This window comes from Vanellus vanellus (assembly GCF_965231255.1).
Source record: "Vanellus vanellus genome assembly, chromosome: 15".
Taxonomy (NCBI): Eukaryota; Metazoa; Chordata; class Aves; order Charadriiformes; family Charadriidae; genus Vanellus; species Vanellus vanellus.
Window position 1 is genome coordinate 13883759 of NC_138920.1, and position 16793 is coordinate 13900551.

Here is a 16793-nt window from a genome sequence, read left to right on the forward strand (position 1 = left end):
AAGTAGGCCGTTCCAGAGGTGCGGAGACCCGGGGCTAATCCTCCGTGACCCACCGTCTTTCCCAGCCCTGGTTCAAGGTGGATGGTGGTTAGGGGAGACTGGCTTCCACCGCACGGAGGCTGCGCGGGGGCGCGGAGGGGAGGAGTGGCTGTTGCGCTGGAAGCTGGGTTTCTCTTCCATGTTTTTCCCTGCATATTCCGAAGGAGCGGGCTCTTCCTTCTGCTGACTGGCCCTCAGCTCGGTTCCCCGGCAGAGCCCCCGCACGAGATGGGCTGTGGGGTGTAACCTCACGTGCACCCCCAACCCGCCAACCTTCCCAGCCTTGGGTAAGACCGCAGGGTCTGCGCCCCGGGTGTGCTGCTCCTACTCTCACGGCAATAGCTGCTACGACAGCGTTTGGCATGGAGCTCTTTTCCCTTTACCTCCAGAGGCCCCAGCAAGAGACCAGCCTGTTCCCTCTGGTCAGGCACCTTATTTTTAGCTAATGAGGGCCAGAAATTGTCACCTCCCCCTTTGGCACTGCAGCCAGGTCAGCTGGAAAAGTGATGATCTGCATAACCCGATCTTTTCGAATGGTCTCTATTTTCCTGTAATCTCTGGGTGTCAACTCAGCATTTTATAACAAACAAGAGAATAAAAGGAGATGCTCCTGTGTTTCGTTACGTGATACAACAACTCTTAGCAAAATTGATTTTTCTGGTGGTGTTGCATAAACATCCTGTGCGTTTTGTCCCTGCTCTAGCCCTGAGCACTCTGCTCTGGTGTGAACCGGAGCATCTCCGTCTGTCCAGGACCCAGGTGAAGCTCTGCCTGCTTTGGGATGAGCCCATCTCTGCTGGAGCAGGGAGCGGAGTTTCCCAGCCCCTGGAGATATCGCCGCCCCCTTGGAAACTCCCAAGCAGGAGCAAAGCAGCCCCTGTCTCCCAAAAAATGCCCCATGGTAGAAGGGGGAGCACAGACATGGTCATTGCTGTGCACCGGGCAGCGGGTGTTTGCCTCCGGCAGCTCCAATGGTGCCTGTGATGCTGACCCCCTCCTCGGCCGGACTCCTGCCTGCCTTGGATCCTGCTCCTTCCCACCACTGCCCAATGCATCCCAGTCCCTTTTCAAACACGAACCGATCCTGACATTGCTGCTGTCTTGGAGGCACAGAGCTCATGTCCCAGGTCAGGTTGCTGGTTGGTTGCCACGTTCAGCACTTTGCTTATTTTTAGTGTGAAGGAAAAGCAGAGCCTGTGTCGGAAAGGCAGGGATGTCTCCTCCTCAGAAGCCCTTTTTGTTCCCCGGAAAAACAAAGCTGTGATTTCCCTCCCCCTGTTGCTCTCTGCTTTTAATCTTGTTAGTACTGGAAGGTTGAAGATATGGGGAGGGACCCGCAGGGAAGGCGAATGCCGGCGTGTGCCGGGCATGATTTTTCTCCCAAGGTTTCTGCAGAATCGGTAAAGCCGTTCTTAGACACTTGGGCTTGGTGCCACTGTCGCAAAACGCTCCTAACGCAGGATGCGTCAAGGAAAACAAGAGAATCCGGCAGTGGGCAGGGTGATGGGAACCCCGACAAAAGAAGCAGTGAGCGAGAAATCTAAGGAAATGCAGCGGCTGCTGGGCCGGGGCGGCTGCGCGCCGGGGGCCGGGGCTGCCAAACGGGCCCGCCTGCTCTTGCACCTTCCCCGCTGGTTCCCCGCGGGGACAGGACGAGCTGGTGGGGCAGCTCGGGCCAGCGCAGCAGCCGGTTCCTACTGAACCCTGCGGAAGGCGAGCAAAGGGAGACGCCTCGGAAGCGAGAACACGCGGTGGTGAAACTTCCAGAGGAACGGGCTCAGGAATCGTCGGAGGCTTCACCAAGCTGATGGCGAGGGTCTCTCCAGTGGTCCCGTGGACCCGTTTCCCGTGCATGAAGCTTCTAGGAGGAGCAATTCCTGCCCAGCCCCGTCTGTCTGTCACTGGCACGACCGGGGGATCCAGCGTGGAGCGGGGAAGCAGCTGCATTCAAGCCAAAGAGGCATCTCTGCGGGGCAGCCATCCCAGAATGACGGCTGAGCCTCAATTCTTGGGGACATCTTCCTCTGGGGTGCCGGGCTGAGCCTTGGGGGGCTCTGCTGGCACTCTGTCACCACTCTGCCCACCCATCTGGCTTTGCATCGCCATCGTGGTGTGATCTGTGGAGCAGCGGTGGCCCAGATCCCCTCTGTGGCCAGCAGACGCTGGGGACCCACTGGTGGACGCAGCTCGGGAGCACCTGGAGCGCTGTGGTGTCACCCAGACCAGGATGGTGGTGGCGTGTGGGGGCTCTCAGCCACAGGGGACATGCCAAGGCGCTGGCAGAGAGCTGGCTGAGTGACCTGTGCTGGCGGGGATGCGGCACATGCCATGGGTGGGGGTGCCGGTGCTGGACGCCGGTGCTGCTGTGGGGAGCAGTGGCTGCCTGAGCCCTGCCTGGGGCTGGGCGCTGCCTGGGGCTGGGCACTGCCTGGGGCTGGGCGCTGCTGACGGCAGAAGCCACAGAAAGTGTTCAGAGCGGTTACAGCAAAACATGCCGGTGAGGGGGGTCTCCCACTCCGGGGAGCGGGAGGCTCTTGTGCCCGGCTGTGCTCCATCCCCCCCCCTGCGTGGGGTGTCAGCTTTTCGTGCTGTAACTCCGGCTGTTTCCTTATCAAGGACCGTTGCTTTTATTCAGCGTGAATTCCCCAGGCTAATTGCGTGGCACAGGGTAAGCACTATTTTGTGCTGCTGTTTTTGAAAGAGCTGCCTTTCTCTTCCACTGTGGGCTGGGAGATTCACGGTGGGTTTTGCTGTCAGTGGCTCCAGGAGAGAGCATTAAACCTTGCAACGGGCAGCGTTTGTCCCGCCCGTCCCCTGAGCCGCATTTTGGGGGTGATTTGCAAGACGCTGGAACAAATAGGGGTGGTTTGCGGCGTGATCTCTGGATCTAAGTTGGACCGTCAGAGCCTGGCCCGTACCTGCACCTCTGGAGAGCGGGAGCAGCTGCAGAGGTGCTACACAGAGCAGGGTCCTGCTGGTCCCCCACCCTGGCATGGGGACAAGCCGGCACTCCCCAAATCACACTAGCCTTACCCCGGTGTCTGTGCGCTCACACTGGCGGTGGCTGTTAAAGTCTCTGTATAATCGCAAGCTCTGTGCTACGGGGCCGGGACTGCGTGTGCGGAGATGAACTCTTTGGCTGCAGGGATGAGCATTTGCAGTCTGTGTCACTGGGCTCAGCGCCGGTGTCTGACGCCGGGTTAGAGCTGCTCGGGGTCTCTCCGGAGCCTGTGCCGCAGACGCATCACTTCTCCTGGGGCACAAGCTGTTTTCGTCAGCTGTGTAAGGATCAACCCACAAGCAGGGGATTCTACCGCGTTTATTCCGTGTCCTGCAAGGCGTTCCTCAGGTTCCTCATTTTGCAAAGATGAAAATAAGGTGGGGGAAATCCATCCCCACACTGGCTCTCAGTTGAGCATCTCGGCTGGCACGTGAGACCTGGCTTTATCTCATCCCCCCTTTGCGTGACTCAGGGTTTGCAGTCCCAGGGTGGGTGGCAGTGGCACGCTGTCCTCCAGGCCTGCAGGTTTCCTCTCCTGCTGCCAAAGCTCCCGATGTTCGTTCTTGGGGTTTTGTCCCCGTGCTGAGCGGGAGCTGCCTTCCTCACACAGGGCCGGCCATGAGCAGCTCCGCTGGCCGCGTCCCCGATGCTTCCGACATGGCGCAATGAGCCTGCCCACCCTCTGCCCCGGCTGGAGTCGTTTCCCCCCCCCATGTTTTTATGGGATTTCTTCTCTTCTGCTTGCCCTGGCAGCTTTGCTCCGACTCCTGCCCCAAGCCCCATCTGTTAGATGGTTTTTAGGTTTTGGTGACCTGCTCTTGGTTACTTCCCTGTAGTTCCTGGCCCGTGCGGCTGCCCTCGTCTTCCCCGCTGGAGAGCGTGCGGCGTGCTCGGGGACGTGGTTATTCATCTTTAAACGCTCTCCATTTCCTCTCCATGTGTTTTTCCTAATGCCTAATCGATGAGCAGCCGCTGCCGGAGCCGGCAGAAGTGCCAGGCGTTGCGGGGAGGTGGGGGTTGGGCTGGTGGGGGTCCCACGGGAGGGCAGGGGCATCCCCTCTGTGGGTGCAGACCCCTCCGCAAATCACTGCCAAAGCAGAGGTCTTCACCGCTTCTCCCTTTCTTGCATTTAAAATGTGATAAGATAATCTTGGATTTCCTCTTGCTTTCATGGCGAGGCTCCCTTTGCACTATAGCTGCTCATCCTGGTCCGTGCGATAGTGGTAATTTTGAGTGTAATTAAGTAATCCCCTTTGCCTTTAGAGGCAAAGTAGCCATGTAGCACGTGGGAAGGTGTGTTTTCAGCTTTGGTGCTAAGTCTGCCCAACCTGCCTGTCCTTGGCAGCCTGTGGATATGGTGAGGCTTTTGGGGAGACCGAAATGGCCCATTGATTCTTTGGGAGTAAAGGCAGTGACAATTTATTACCAGTGATTAAATTCCAACCTGCTTGTTCGAGCCACCCTGGGGCAGGCTGGCGAGGCAGAGCCGGTACCCAGCCGGGAGGGGATGCACAGCCCATCATGTTCCTGAGACGGGGACCCGGGCAGGGCGCAGGATGGTGCTCGTCCTCCCCCGCTCTGTGGGATTTCAATTCCCGCTGGCAGACCGTGGCCGGGCTCCCTGCGGCAGCAGCACGGGGCTGCTCTGAGTTTCTCACCCCCTAAACCTGCCGGCGCCGCGAGAGGCATGGAGCCTTGGCGTGGGCGCCAGGCGAGTCTGCAGCAGTGGAAGGAGGAGGAGGAGGAGGAGGAACTGAGCTCGCCAGGCACGAGGCTGAATCCAGACTTCCCCACAGAGCCATTCCGGGCTACGGATGCTGGGGCAGGGCACCTGGGGTGCAGCGTGGGGTGCTCACAGGAGCCCCCGGCACGGTACCCACCTATGTGCCGGACGCACGCATGCCGTCTGCGGTGCTGGCACTTGCCCGGTGCTGCATTAAACCCCCAGTGCTGCCGGGGAGAGCAGAGGGACCCCTGAGCAGAGCAGCTTTGCGTGCGGGTAAATTTGCTGCGAATGGGGCAGAGCAGGAGGCGGTGATGCTGGGCTGTGTTGAGCCGGGGCACGGGGCTTTGGGGCTGCGAGAGGGCGAGGAGTTAATCCCTGTGGTCACAAATCTCCCTAAAGCTCTGCCTGAGAGCTGCTCCGGGAGCGAGGGATGGGCTGTCCTCCCCGCCGGGCTCTGCGGGGTCCCGTGGCTGGACCTGGGCTGTGCCGCAGCCCCGCGTGGTGCTGCCGGAGGATGCTCCTGCTGGTGCCGGGGCTGCGCTCAGCTCTTGCACTGGATGCTGATTCACGCTGCTGCATTAGCAAAGCCCGCAGCTGCCCGGCCGCACACGCGGTCGGCCCAGGAGCAGTTATCCGGCAGGGCAGAGCGCTGCCTCCCCCTGCCCAGGTCCTCCCCGGTGTGTCCATCCCAGAGGGAAGCAGTAGGACCCCCAAATCCTGGTCACTGTGTCCCAGGGGTGCTGGCACCTCTGTGGTGTGAGTCACCATGTCTACCGGGGCTCGGGGCTCACCGCAGCTGCACATGTCCTGGTTTGGGGATCAGGGAGAGGCGCATCCTGGGCAAAGGAGAGGTTCGGGCTGCCCGTTTTCGGCTTTGAGCATTAGGCAGGAGGTAGCCTGGAAAAAAAAAAAACCAGCCCTGAGGTGGGAAATGCAAAAAGCTGCATTGGGGTGAGCTGGCCGCGCTCCCTCCTCCTCTCCTGCCTCCCCCTCTTGTCCCACTCCTCACTCCCCTGGATCGGGGCCGAGCAGCACTTAGCGTTTCCAATCGCCCATCGATTATCAGCTGGCCGGTCCCATCGTTTGCATTGCTCTGGGCTGGAGCTGCCAAAATCTGGGACACATACCGGCATCATGAATGGGCTTGGGGATGGGGGGAGGCCGCACGGTGCCCCCCCCGGCCCGGCTGTCCTCCGCACCCCGTGAGTGCAGTGGGGCATCACAGCGGTGCCGTGGGATGCTCGCTGGGATGGATGCGCTGAGCGGATGCTTTCCGTAGCTCCCCTCCGCTGCAGCCGTTCACATCCCTGCGTGTGCCCGAGGTGCTGCCTCCTCGAGCAGCTCCTGCCGGTTGCTGCAAGCCTCTGGGTCTGGCCTATTTATTTACAGGAAAACGGGCTGTGTTTCCCGACGGATTAGCTGCTGCTGCTGCATCATGCAGGCATCTGTGCCTCCTTACCCGATTTTGCTGTTGAATGGGTTGATTCTGACTTAATTAAGGAAAAGCAGGCGCCCAGCCCACTGCCCGGGTGGAAACTCGGTGAGGTCCAGGGCTGGGTGTCCCTTGTCCCACTTCTGCCCCGAGTAATGCCACCGCTGCAGGCACCCTGTGTCCCTGCAGCAGATCTCCCTTCCCTGGCAGGGATGGGGACCTAGGGTCAGGGAAAAGCTTGTCCCGTGCCTGGAGACTGGTGGGAAAGGGGTTTTAGACCATGTGCGGGTACCTGCTATGCTTCTGTTTTGCCTTATAAATTAAGAAAGCCCTCGCCCTGTGCCCGGGCAAGACCCTGGGCAAGACCCTGGCGTTCCTGGGCCGTGGGGAACAGGCAGGGAGCACAGCCCAGATGTGCAGGGGATGCCGTCCACATCTGTTCCCGTATAGGTGGTCCAGGAGACTGTGCCAGCTCTTTGCATGGGTCCCATCTCACCGGGGCCGTTTCCCTGCTTTCACCTCCTCTCTCTGTTGTGTTTAACCCGCAGTTCCCCCGCGCCCAGGACCCGCGGCACAGCGGCGATGTCTCTGCCGGGGAGCAGACGCTCATCTACCGGATCACGAAGGTGAATATGCTTCGGCCTCTGGCCCCTGGGACCGGGCACCGGCGCCTGCCCGGCACTTCTCCCGGCTGGCAGCAGGGAGGGAATGATCCCCACCGACACCACCAGCTGCCACTTTGCAGCACGAACCCCCAGCCCGGCTTTCGGGGGGGTTGCATGTCGCCGCCCGCCGCACAGCACGTCCCCACCCGTGCATGCAGCCCCCTGAGCGCTGCACACCCCGTCTCTCTCTGTCCGTCGCTGTCGCAGCCGGGACCAACCCCTCTGTCCGTCCGGGCAAAGGCAGGCGGTGATGGAGAGCCCCGGCAGCAGTGCCAGGGCACTGGCGTTGGGGCAGTGAAGCTGGGAGGTGTGTTAGCCCTTGAAAAGCCTCTCCTTGAGCTGCAGCGATAAACAGCAAGAGGGGAAAAAAAAGAGAGAAAAAAAGCATTTATTCCCCTCCAAATGTCTCCATGACCTGGGCTGCCGTTTATTTAGGTACTGGCTGCCACTGGCAGGGTGGGCAGAGAGAAAAGGCAGATCTGCCCACGTGTAAGTGCCTCCCTGGCAGCAGGCAGCAGGGTGGCTCGAGCTCCGCTTGGGCCATGCTCCCAGGGGACTCCCAAGGGGCTACTGGTCCTCGGGGTGCCGGGATGCCATGCCGGTGGCCGGGGGATGCCACACTTCCCCAGGGGAGCGGGTGGGCAGCGACCCCCAGCCCTGCCTTTGCGCCTGTCGCCGTGTCCGTGCCATTTTGATCCCTGCTGTTTGTTTTGTCCTTTTGTCTTGTGTGTTCTCGGTGTGGTGGTTGGCAGTCGCGGGGTTTATGGACGGAGTGGCTTTGCCTCCTTCTTTAAGTCTTCAGCGCCCTCAGCCACTCGGCCTGAGACACAGCCTCTTCTCCCTGCCTCCAGGCGCCCCTCGCCCCCCGGGAGGGACACCTACGGCACCTCCTCGCTGAGCAGCAGCAGCAATTCTGGCTCCTGCAAGGGCAGCGACAGCAGCCCCACCCCAAGGTAACCCATCACCAGTGGCCCCAGGGTGGCTGCCGGGTGTCCCCGGGCAGGGGGGAGCAGCACCCGTGCTGCCGGTGCCGGTGCCCGGTAGGGACAGGAGAACGGGGGCCGGTGGAGCGAGGCTGTGCGCTTGGCGGCTGGGGGAGCCGGAGCCGGCGGAGCCGCTGGTGTGTCTCCCAAAGATCCCCACCATCCTCCGCCAAACCTTTCCACCGCTTTTGTTGTGTCTTCTCCCTCCCCGTCCCCCCGCCTGCCAGCCCGGCACCCCGTCCCCTTCCCTCCGTCCTGCCGTGGCTGTGGCTTGCACGCTGCACGCATCCCTCCCTCCGCTCCTGCATCCCGAGGGGCACCCCGGGTCCTTCAGGACCAAGGGCATGGTGGACAAGAGGTCATTTCCATCCCCTCGTGCGGCCCAGTGGAGGTCTGGCAAGAGCGGGTGGCAGCCTGGCTTCTCACTGGGGACCTCCCGGTGTGCTCGGGGCATAAACAGCGGGGCACCGAGCTGCGGGGACAGGCACCGCAGCCCTGCGCTGGCGTTTTGGACCGTCCCTGGGCTCGGCTCCTCCTGCTTGTCCCCAAATACCTTCCAGCTCCTAGAGATGGCATCACATCTGGGAGGATATGATAAGCCTGAGGGCAACCTGGGAACAGAGCCCGCGCACAGCGCAGCGGGGAGCGGGTGGCCGTCCTGCTGCCATGGGGTGTTGCAAGGCCACGGTCCTGCCTGGCTGCTCCGAACGCCATGCTTATGTCTCTGGCTGAAGGCTGCTGGGCTGCCTGCCACCGTGCCACGGGGGTTTGGGGCTGCCCTGCTGCCGTGCACAGAGCGTACCCACTACCCTGCTGCGATTCGCAGGGGTTTGGGGACAGCCTGCTGCAATGCAGGAGCATCTCGTGCTGCGCACAGCTCTCCGCGTGCCTCCCAGCCCCGACATGCAGCCCTGTCCCTGGCCAGCTCCTGCTCTCTGTGCTGCCCTGGGCTTTGAGCCAGAGACGTCACCTCATCCGCCCCGGTGGCGGCACGAGGGAGGTCCAGATGTGTCACTGTCCCAGCCCAGAGCAGATGCTGGATGCCCCGACTTGCTCTCCACGGGCAGGACAACCGTCAGCTCCAGACCTGCTCCATCCCGAACCCTCCCATTACCCATCTTCCCCCTCCATTTCTGATGGGGCTGATCCTACCCTGGGTTCTCCATCCTCATCTCATTCCTCGGAAAGCTCACTCTGGGCATGCAGAGACCTCAGTGCCTGCCCGGCTCTGCTCATGCACCCGCTGCTCCGGCGAAGCCTGCAGCTCTGTGGAGGGCTCAGCGGCCGCGGGCAGCACCAGCGGGTTCGGGAGCTGCACCCACCCTCCTGCCAGTGGCACAGCACCCTGAGACACCCACCCTGCCCCTCCGGCCCACGGGGCTCCTTTGGGGTGCGCTGTGGGGCTGCACCCCCATGTCCCCATCTCCCTTGGGGCCCCTCTGCCGAGCCCGTGCCGGCACCAGCACTGGTGGGTGGGTGACACCTGTGTCCCCGCAGGCGCTCGGCCAAGTACAACCTCTGCAGTGACAACCATGGGATAAAGCCGCCGACACCGGAGCAGTATCTGACACCCCTGCAGCAGAAGGAGGTCTGCATCAGGCACCTGAAAGCTCGCCTGAAGGACACGCAGGAGCGGCTGCAGGACAGGTGAGCACGGGCGCAGCGGGCACAGACCCCCCTGGCACGGGAGCTGCCGGGAAGGGTCTCGGCACCGGCAATCGCCACCCGCAGCAGCAGCGCCTCTGTGGGACTGGTCCTTCTGGGGGCTCTCAGTTCCCAGCACCGCGTCTTGTCCTCGGGCTTGTGCCCAGGCGTCAGGTTCACAGCTTTGCGGCGGCGTTGCATGGCTGCCCGTCCAACCAGGGAGCCCTGGATTCCGGGGGCTGCGGAGCCCGTACGTCCCACCTGCGGTGGCTGTGCTCTCCCCTGCGGCCCCAGTTAAGTCTGTGCCACGCTTTTTCTGAATTTCAGCGTCAGAGAGTGGCTAATCCCCATCTGCTCCTCTCGGGCTTAGGCACGTCCTCGCCAGCGTGCCAGCTGCCACGCGCCCGCCTGGGGCACCTGCCTGTCCCCACACAGCCCTCGGGAGCCCTGGGCTCTGCATCCCCTCTGGGAGAGGGCTGAGCATCCCTCCCGAGGGTCCCCGAGCATCCCTCGTGAGGGTCCCTGAGCATCGCTCCTGAGGGTCCCCGAGCCCCTGGGTCCATCCCTGGGTCCCAGCCGCGAGTGTTACTGGGTGATCTGGCTCCAACTCCGTGTTGGGCATGTGAGAACAGGGCTGGCCCCTCAGCCCCCTCAGCGCCATGGCGGTGCCCTCCCCATCTCTCGCAGGGATGCTGAGATCGAGGACCTGAAGACGCAGCTGTCGCGGATGCAGGAGGACTGGATCGAGGAGGAGTGCCACCGCGTGGAAGCCCAGCTGGCGCTGAAGGAGGCCCGCAAGGAGATCAAGCAGCTGAAGCAGGTCATCGACACGGTGAAGAACAACCTGCTGGAGAAGGACAAGGGCCTCCAGAAGTATTTCGTGGACATCAACATCCAGAACAAGAAGCTGGAGACGCTGCTGCACAGCATGGAGGTGGCGCAGAACGGGGCGCTGAAGGAGGAGGGGGCTGGCGAGTCAGCCGGAGGGTCCCCAGCCCGATCCCTCACCCGCAGCTCCACCTACACCAAGCTGAGCGACCAGGGGGCCGGGGACCGCAACGTGGGGGGCTCACAGACCATCTCGCTGGACGAGGGGGCCGACAGCGGCTTCGTGGGGGCGGAGGAGGCTCCTGGCCACACGGACCTGCTGGAGGTGGGGGGCGAGCCTGGCACCCGCTTGCCCCCCAGTTCCACCTACGAGAAGCTGCTGGGGCTGCGGGGCAGCGTGGAGGCCGGGGTGCAAGCCAGCTGCATGCAGGAGCGGGCCATCCAGACGGACTTTGTGCCCTGCCAGCCCGACCTGGACACCATCCTGGAGAAGGTGATGAAGTCCCAGGCTTGCAGCTTAGGCAGCCCCACCTCAGCCTGGGTCTCCGAAATGGAAGACATGGTGCCCGGCCCCGAGCTCTCCAACCCCGCTGGGGCCACGGACCTGCTGGTGGCCGAGCCCGACGCCGCGACGGCCGGTGCCGAGGGGGGTGCCGCCTGCAACCCGGCGGTGCGGCAGCCCCCCAGCGCCAGCCCCTCCGTGGCCATCGCCTGCGTGGCGGAGGAGGAGACGACGGAGGTGACCGGCTGCGAGGCTGCCCCCTCCAAGAGCTACTGGAGCCGCCACTTCATCGTGGATCTGCTGGCGGTGGTGGTGCCGGCGGTGCCCACGGTGGCCTGGCTGTGCCGCTCGCAGCGCCGGCAGGGCCAACCCATCTACAACATCAGCTCGCTGCTGCGGGGCTGCTGCACCGTGGCCCTCCACTCCATCCGCAGGATGGGCTGTCGCCCCGTCGCCAGCCCCGGGGGCAGCACCCAGCCCTGACACCCCCCGTCCCCCGACACCCCCTGCCCGCCCCCACGGACCCGACCGCTGATTGTAAAGCCCCGGCGTGTCCCCACTCTCCCGGGGTCCTTCATCGGCTCCAGCTCATTATGCAGCCCTGGGGGAGGGTGGGAAGGGGCCGGGGGGATATGTGGGTGCGTGGGGACATGCTGCCCCCCCCTCCCCCCCTCTCCTTTGTCCTGGAGGAGGGAAAGGAGCGTTGCTGGAAGAGAGGTGCCAAGCGACGATGCGGGACGTGGCATCATCACGCTGAGCCCCCCTGCCTGATGGACTCCACCTGCCCGCGGTGCCTCTGGCTGCAGTGGGGGAGGGGGGGGGGTGTTGCACCCCACTGGGTGGGTTCTCCCTTCATTGCACTCGCTTTTTGGTTGTCCTTGCCCTGCCCCAGGGCCAGCCCTGCCACGGGTGGGTGGTGGCAAGGAGCCATCCCGCAGTGGGGAGAGCCAGGGAGGCTATAGTGGGACCCCCCCCGGGTGCGTTTCTTGCTCCAGGTGCAGGTTGCACCGTGACAGCAAAGTCTGGCTGGGGGTGGGAGGACAGTGGGAACCCACCCGGACACGGGGACCAGCTCTGGACCAGTTCGGGAGGCAATGAGACCCCACAGGACACCTTTGCCCTGGGCCACTGACCCACTTTGGTGTCTGTCCTCCTCCCTCCGGCGGGACGGTGCCCTGGCCGGGCCCTGCTCAGCCCCTCTTCAAGCCGCCCATCGCTTGGGAGATGCCTCCCCGCACCGGGATGGAGCCGGGCTGTGGCTCCTGCACGGCCGAGTGGTCCTGGGGGATGCCTCGGTCCCTCCCTCCCTCCCTCCCTTTGCTTTGCACTATATTCACTTTTTTTTTTGGTACGGACTGAAGCCCTGTTGTTGGGGAGGGCTGAAGCAGCGGTGAGGAGGGGAGGGAAACCCCCGGCCCCGGCTCTGGCCACCGTCGAGTGGGATTGGGGGCTCTTGCGGTTTCAGCAGCGGTGATGCCGGTGATCCCATCCCGTGCTGGAGCTTGAGGATGCCTTTGCTGGGAGGCAGCGAGGGGGTGCGGGCAGGGCTGTGCGGGCAGAGCTGAGCACCTTTGCCTGCCCCGGCCCAGCCAAATCCCCACTTTGCTGGTGGCCTCCGGAAAAAAAAAAAATTGCCTTCTTATTTTGAAAAGCAAAGACAGCAACGATTGCTCAGCGGGGGCTGGCGAGGCGGGAGACTTGGGGCTCCCCAGGCGCATGGTGCTCCCGCCCCCATGAATGTCTGTGGCTTCTTCGTGACTTGAACTAACGGTGTTTCCCCACCCCACCCCACTCCGCCACCCATGGGTGCTGCCAGCGGGGTGCCCTGCGAGCCGGTGATGCTCCATGCACCGGCATCCACTGGTCCCCCTGTGGGCACGCGCTGCGTCCCACATCCCTTATGCTTCCCCGCATCCCCCGTCTGGCGGCTCTGCCGGCGCTGGGGGGTGGCAGAGGCAGCGGCAGCCGCTGGCACAGCACCGGGTGCCGGGTGAAATATTTGGGGAAAAATGGTGGCAAGGCAGCCGGGGCGGTCGATGTAAGCGGAGCTAGGATATACGCCTCTTGTGCAATGTATTTGTGGATCTGTGTACACGTCTGTTAGACTATCCAAAGCTTTGCCAAGAAATAAATGTAATGATTATATTTGAAAGACAAATCTATATAATATATTTTTTAAATACAGAACTGAAAAAGCTGTAACCCCCCTTTTCTTGTTTCCCCTGTCCTGTACTCGCTGTCTGTGGTAGATGTAATAAATGTCGCTGGGTCTGTGTCTGCTTCGGCTGGAGCCAGCCTTTGGCGTCTGCCCCGAAGGGGGCTGGCCTGAGCGGGGACACAGGGGGACACGGGGACCTCGGGATGGGGAGAGTCCAGTGCCCCATCCCTGCTGATGAGAGGGAGGAGAGGGCCGGTGGGACACGGGGGACATCACAGGCTGGCAGTCCCCCCGTGCCTCCCTGCCGCCACCAGCCTCTCTGTAGGGATGAGGGATTTTGTGCTAAAACAGCTTCTTTTGGAGATGCTGCAGGGGTACCTTCAGCGGCCCCTCCAACTTCCAGGAGGATGTGCAGACTTGGCCGCTGGGGCTGCCCACGCCGGCGTTGGTCCCCTGGGATGGCAGCGATCATATCAGAGGTCCGGGATGGAGTGGTCCATGGCCGACTTCACCAGCCCCGAGGAGAGCCTGGGCACAGGGACAGGCGCTCAGCGGGGGGAGCCCGGGGGGTTCCTTGGGGATCCCCGTGGGCACAGTAGGGTGGGGGTGGGCACTGCGGCCCCGCGGTCTCACCGTTTGACCATGTGCTCGTAGATCACGGTGGGGATGATGGTCAGCGTGACCACGTTCCCGGCCCCTGACAGCACCTCCGTGAGCTGCTTATCCTGCGGGAGAGAGCAGGTGGGTCCCCGGTTCTGCCCACCATCCCACGGCAGTGCCGTACGGCTCTCCTGGATGGATCCTGAGCACCCCCGGGTGTGTCCAGCACCGCCGGTTGTGCACAGCCCCTACCTTCATGCCGATGACGTTCTGGCCGTTCACCTCACAGATGTAGTGGTGGGTGAGGAGACCGTTGCGGGCGGCAGAGCTGTCCTTGGCCAGCGACACGATTTTCCCCTTCTTGACCACAATGCCGACGTGGCCGTTGCTGTCCTTGTGCACGGTGACAGTGCGCTGGAAAGGCCTGCGGGGAGAGCGCGGTCAGCTCTGGCACCGCCGGTAGCATCGCCCGTCCACCCATCCACTCACCTGTCCCGCACCACCATGACGATTTTCTCCGGAGCCGCCTTCTTCAGCACCCGCTGCGCTTTGTCGCTGCTCCAGCCCGTGCAGTTCTTGCCGTTGATCTGCAGGATCTGGTCACCGAAGCGCAGCCCCACCAGTGCCGCCGGCGAGTTGGCCTTCACCAGCTGCACGAAGATGCCCTGGGGACACGGGGGGAGTGATGGCACAGGGACTGGGCAGCCGTGCCATGCCACGCTGTCATGCTGCACCCTGTTGTGCTACACCATGGCATGCAGTGCCATTTAGTGCCACACATTGCTGTGCATCACACCATGTCACCCTGCCCTGTACTGTCATGCTTGTGCCATGCTGTGCCCTGCCTTGCCATGCAACGTCATGCCATGCTCCCCCGTGCCATGCTATGGTGCAGCACGCCGTGCCATGCCATGCCATGGAATCATAGAACGGTTTAGGTTGGAAAGGACCTTGAAGATCATCAAGTTCCAACCCCCCTGCCATAGGCAGGGACACCTCCCACTAGACCAGGTTGCTCAAGGCCATGTCCAGCCTGGCCTTGAACACCTCCAGGGATGGGGCCTCAACAACCTCTCTGGGCAACCTGTTCCAGTGCCTTCCCACCCTCAAAGTGAAAAACTTCTTCCTAATGTTTAATCTAAGCCTGTCCTCTTCCAGTTTAAAGCCATTCCCCCTCGTCTTATCACTACATGCCCGAGTAAAAAGTCCTTCCCCAGCTCTCCTGTAGCCCCTTTAGGGACTGGACGGCCACAATAAGATCTCCCCGGAGCCTTCTCTTCTCCAGGTTGAACAGCCTCAACTCTTTTAGCCTCTCCTCATAGGAGAGGTGCTCCAGCCCTCGGATCATCCTCGTGGCTCTCCTCTGGACATGCTCCAGCAGGTCCATGTCCTTCTTATGTTGGGGACTCCAGAGCTGGATGATGCCACGCCACACCGTGCCATGCCATGGTGCACCACGCCGTGCTGTGCCATGCCATGCCACACCGTGCCATGCCATGCCCGGCCCAGTGCCGGCCCAGCCCCCTCACCTGGTCGACATTTTTCAGCTGCAGCCCTGTCTTGCCCCGCTCGTCCTTGCAGAGGTGGATCTCCCGCACGCCCGGCTTGATCTCTGCCCGGCGCAGCCCCACGTTGTTCCCGCTCAGGGGGGCCACCAGCTGGCCCGGGGAGGGCCCAGCGGGGGTCAGTGCCTGCAATGGAGCCAGGGATCAGTGGGGCCAGCAGCGGCGTGGGACCCCGTGCACATCAGCCCTCGGGGGGATGCTGCATCCCTTCCCTGGGCAGGATGTGGCCCCAGAGGGACCCCCCTCAGCAGCATTGCTGTGGCATGCAGGGGGAGCCCCGTACAGGGCAGGTGAGGGCGAGAGCCACCAGCCCAGACACCTACAGTGCTGCCTTCTGGGAGCAGGTTCTTCTGGATCTCTTCACTGGAAAGAGAGAGCCCCATGTAGTTCTCCAGCTCGGCCAGGTTGGGGTACAGCACAGGTGGCGCTGTGGGGAACACCGAGAGTGGTCTCAGCTCACCGGGTCCCCAACCCACAGCCATCACCTCCCCCCCTGGGACCATGGGCCAGTGACCAGCACACGGGACATGGCAGGCGATGGGCCAGCAGAAAGAGACCCCCAAATCCCATCCCCTACCCATGCACTAAGCTGTGGAGGGTCTCAGCTGAGCCCCCTCCAAAGTAAGCATCACTCCCCCACCCCCATTGACAGCCGCTCGACAGGGAGAGCCGATCGCAACCCACATTACCGGTGCCCGAGACGAGCTTTGGCTTCTCCGTCACCACCGTCGTGGCGGGGGTCCTCACCCCGGCAGCTGCCTGCGCCTGCCAAGAGATGGGGTTTGCTCGAGGTTGTGCCCCCCAGCCTTGGGGACCCTCCGATGGTGGGACACTACAAGGACCCATCGGGTTCTGCTCACCCCCCTATAATGCTGCTGTGCTGACACTGACCTGCAAGATCTGGTGGCCCTTCATGTCCTCCAGGGAAGGGTAGAGCGTTGCCATCACTGCTGCTGTGGCCGTGCCTGGTGACAGGGACGGGGCGGTTCAGGGATAGGGCGCCTCTCCCAGAGCATCCCTCCCATGCCACGTGCCTGGCTCCCTGTGCCAGATACGGGCTGTCACCTGAGGCCTCCAGTGTGACTCAGGGCTGTGTCACCAGGGCTGCCACCGCCTCTGCCACTTCCCAGCAGCTGGGACACAGGCGGCGGTGTGCTGGACACAGGCACTCCGGGTACCGCTCGGCTGGCAGCAGGTCCCACTCCCCATGCCCACCTGCCCAGCGGGGCCATTCCAGCATCACCCGCACACAGGAGCAGGTCATCCCATGGGAACAGCCCCTCCGACTGCTCCTCGCAGTCCCCTCTGCCCCTCAGTGTGCCTCGCGCTGTGCCCACAGCAAGGTTGTGCCACCCAGTCCTGCCCCACAGCATCGTGTGCCCCGAAACGCATCATCCAAAACTCGGGGGGTAGGGGCCAAACCCAGACCCAGCTCCCCAGCTCCGAGCCCCGCGGGAACTGGGCAGCATTCCCCCCCCCCTGCAGCCCAGGGACCGCAGCAGCACGCCCAGACAGACGAGACCCCCAGAGCCCAACCCTGGCACCCCTGGACTCACCTGCCAACAGCTCCCGGCTCTCTGTGCCACCCTCTGCCCGACACCGGGCTTTTATGGCCATACGCAGCCCAGGGAGGGGCCAGGCAGCCTCAGC

The 16793-nt window shown here is 63.1% G+C and overlaps 2 protein-coding genes across 2 annotated transcripts; one reads left to right on the top strand and one right to left on the bottom strand.

The window, feature by feature from the left end:
• Positions 1-6780: 6780 nt before the first annotated feature.
• On the top strand, positions 6781-11303 carry SNPH (syntaphilin; the record flags this gene model as incomplete). The annotated part of the gene is made up of 4 exons (XM_082490960.1): positions 6781-6824; positions 7616-7816; positions 9344-9493; positions 10178-11303. 4 exons carry the CDS (start codon positions 6781-6783, stop codon positions 11301-11303), a joined length of 1521 nt encoding a protein of 506 aa, XP_082347086.1.
• Positions 11304-13409: 2106 nt separating this feature from the next.
• On the bottom strand, positions 13410-16088 carry SDCBP2 (syndecan binding protein 2; the record flags this gene model as incomplete). The annotated part of the gene is given in 9 exon segments (XM_082490980.1): positions 13410-13506; positions 13612-13703; positions 13831-14002; positions 14068-14243; positions 15108-15269; positions 15467-15593; positions 15828-15844; positions 15846-15908; positions 16035-16088. Coding segments are annotated over 9 exon segments (918 nt in total). The 3' UTR covers positions 13410-13451.
• Positions 16089-16793: the final 705 nt, after the last annotated feature.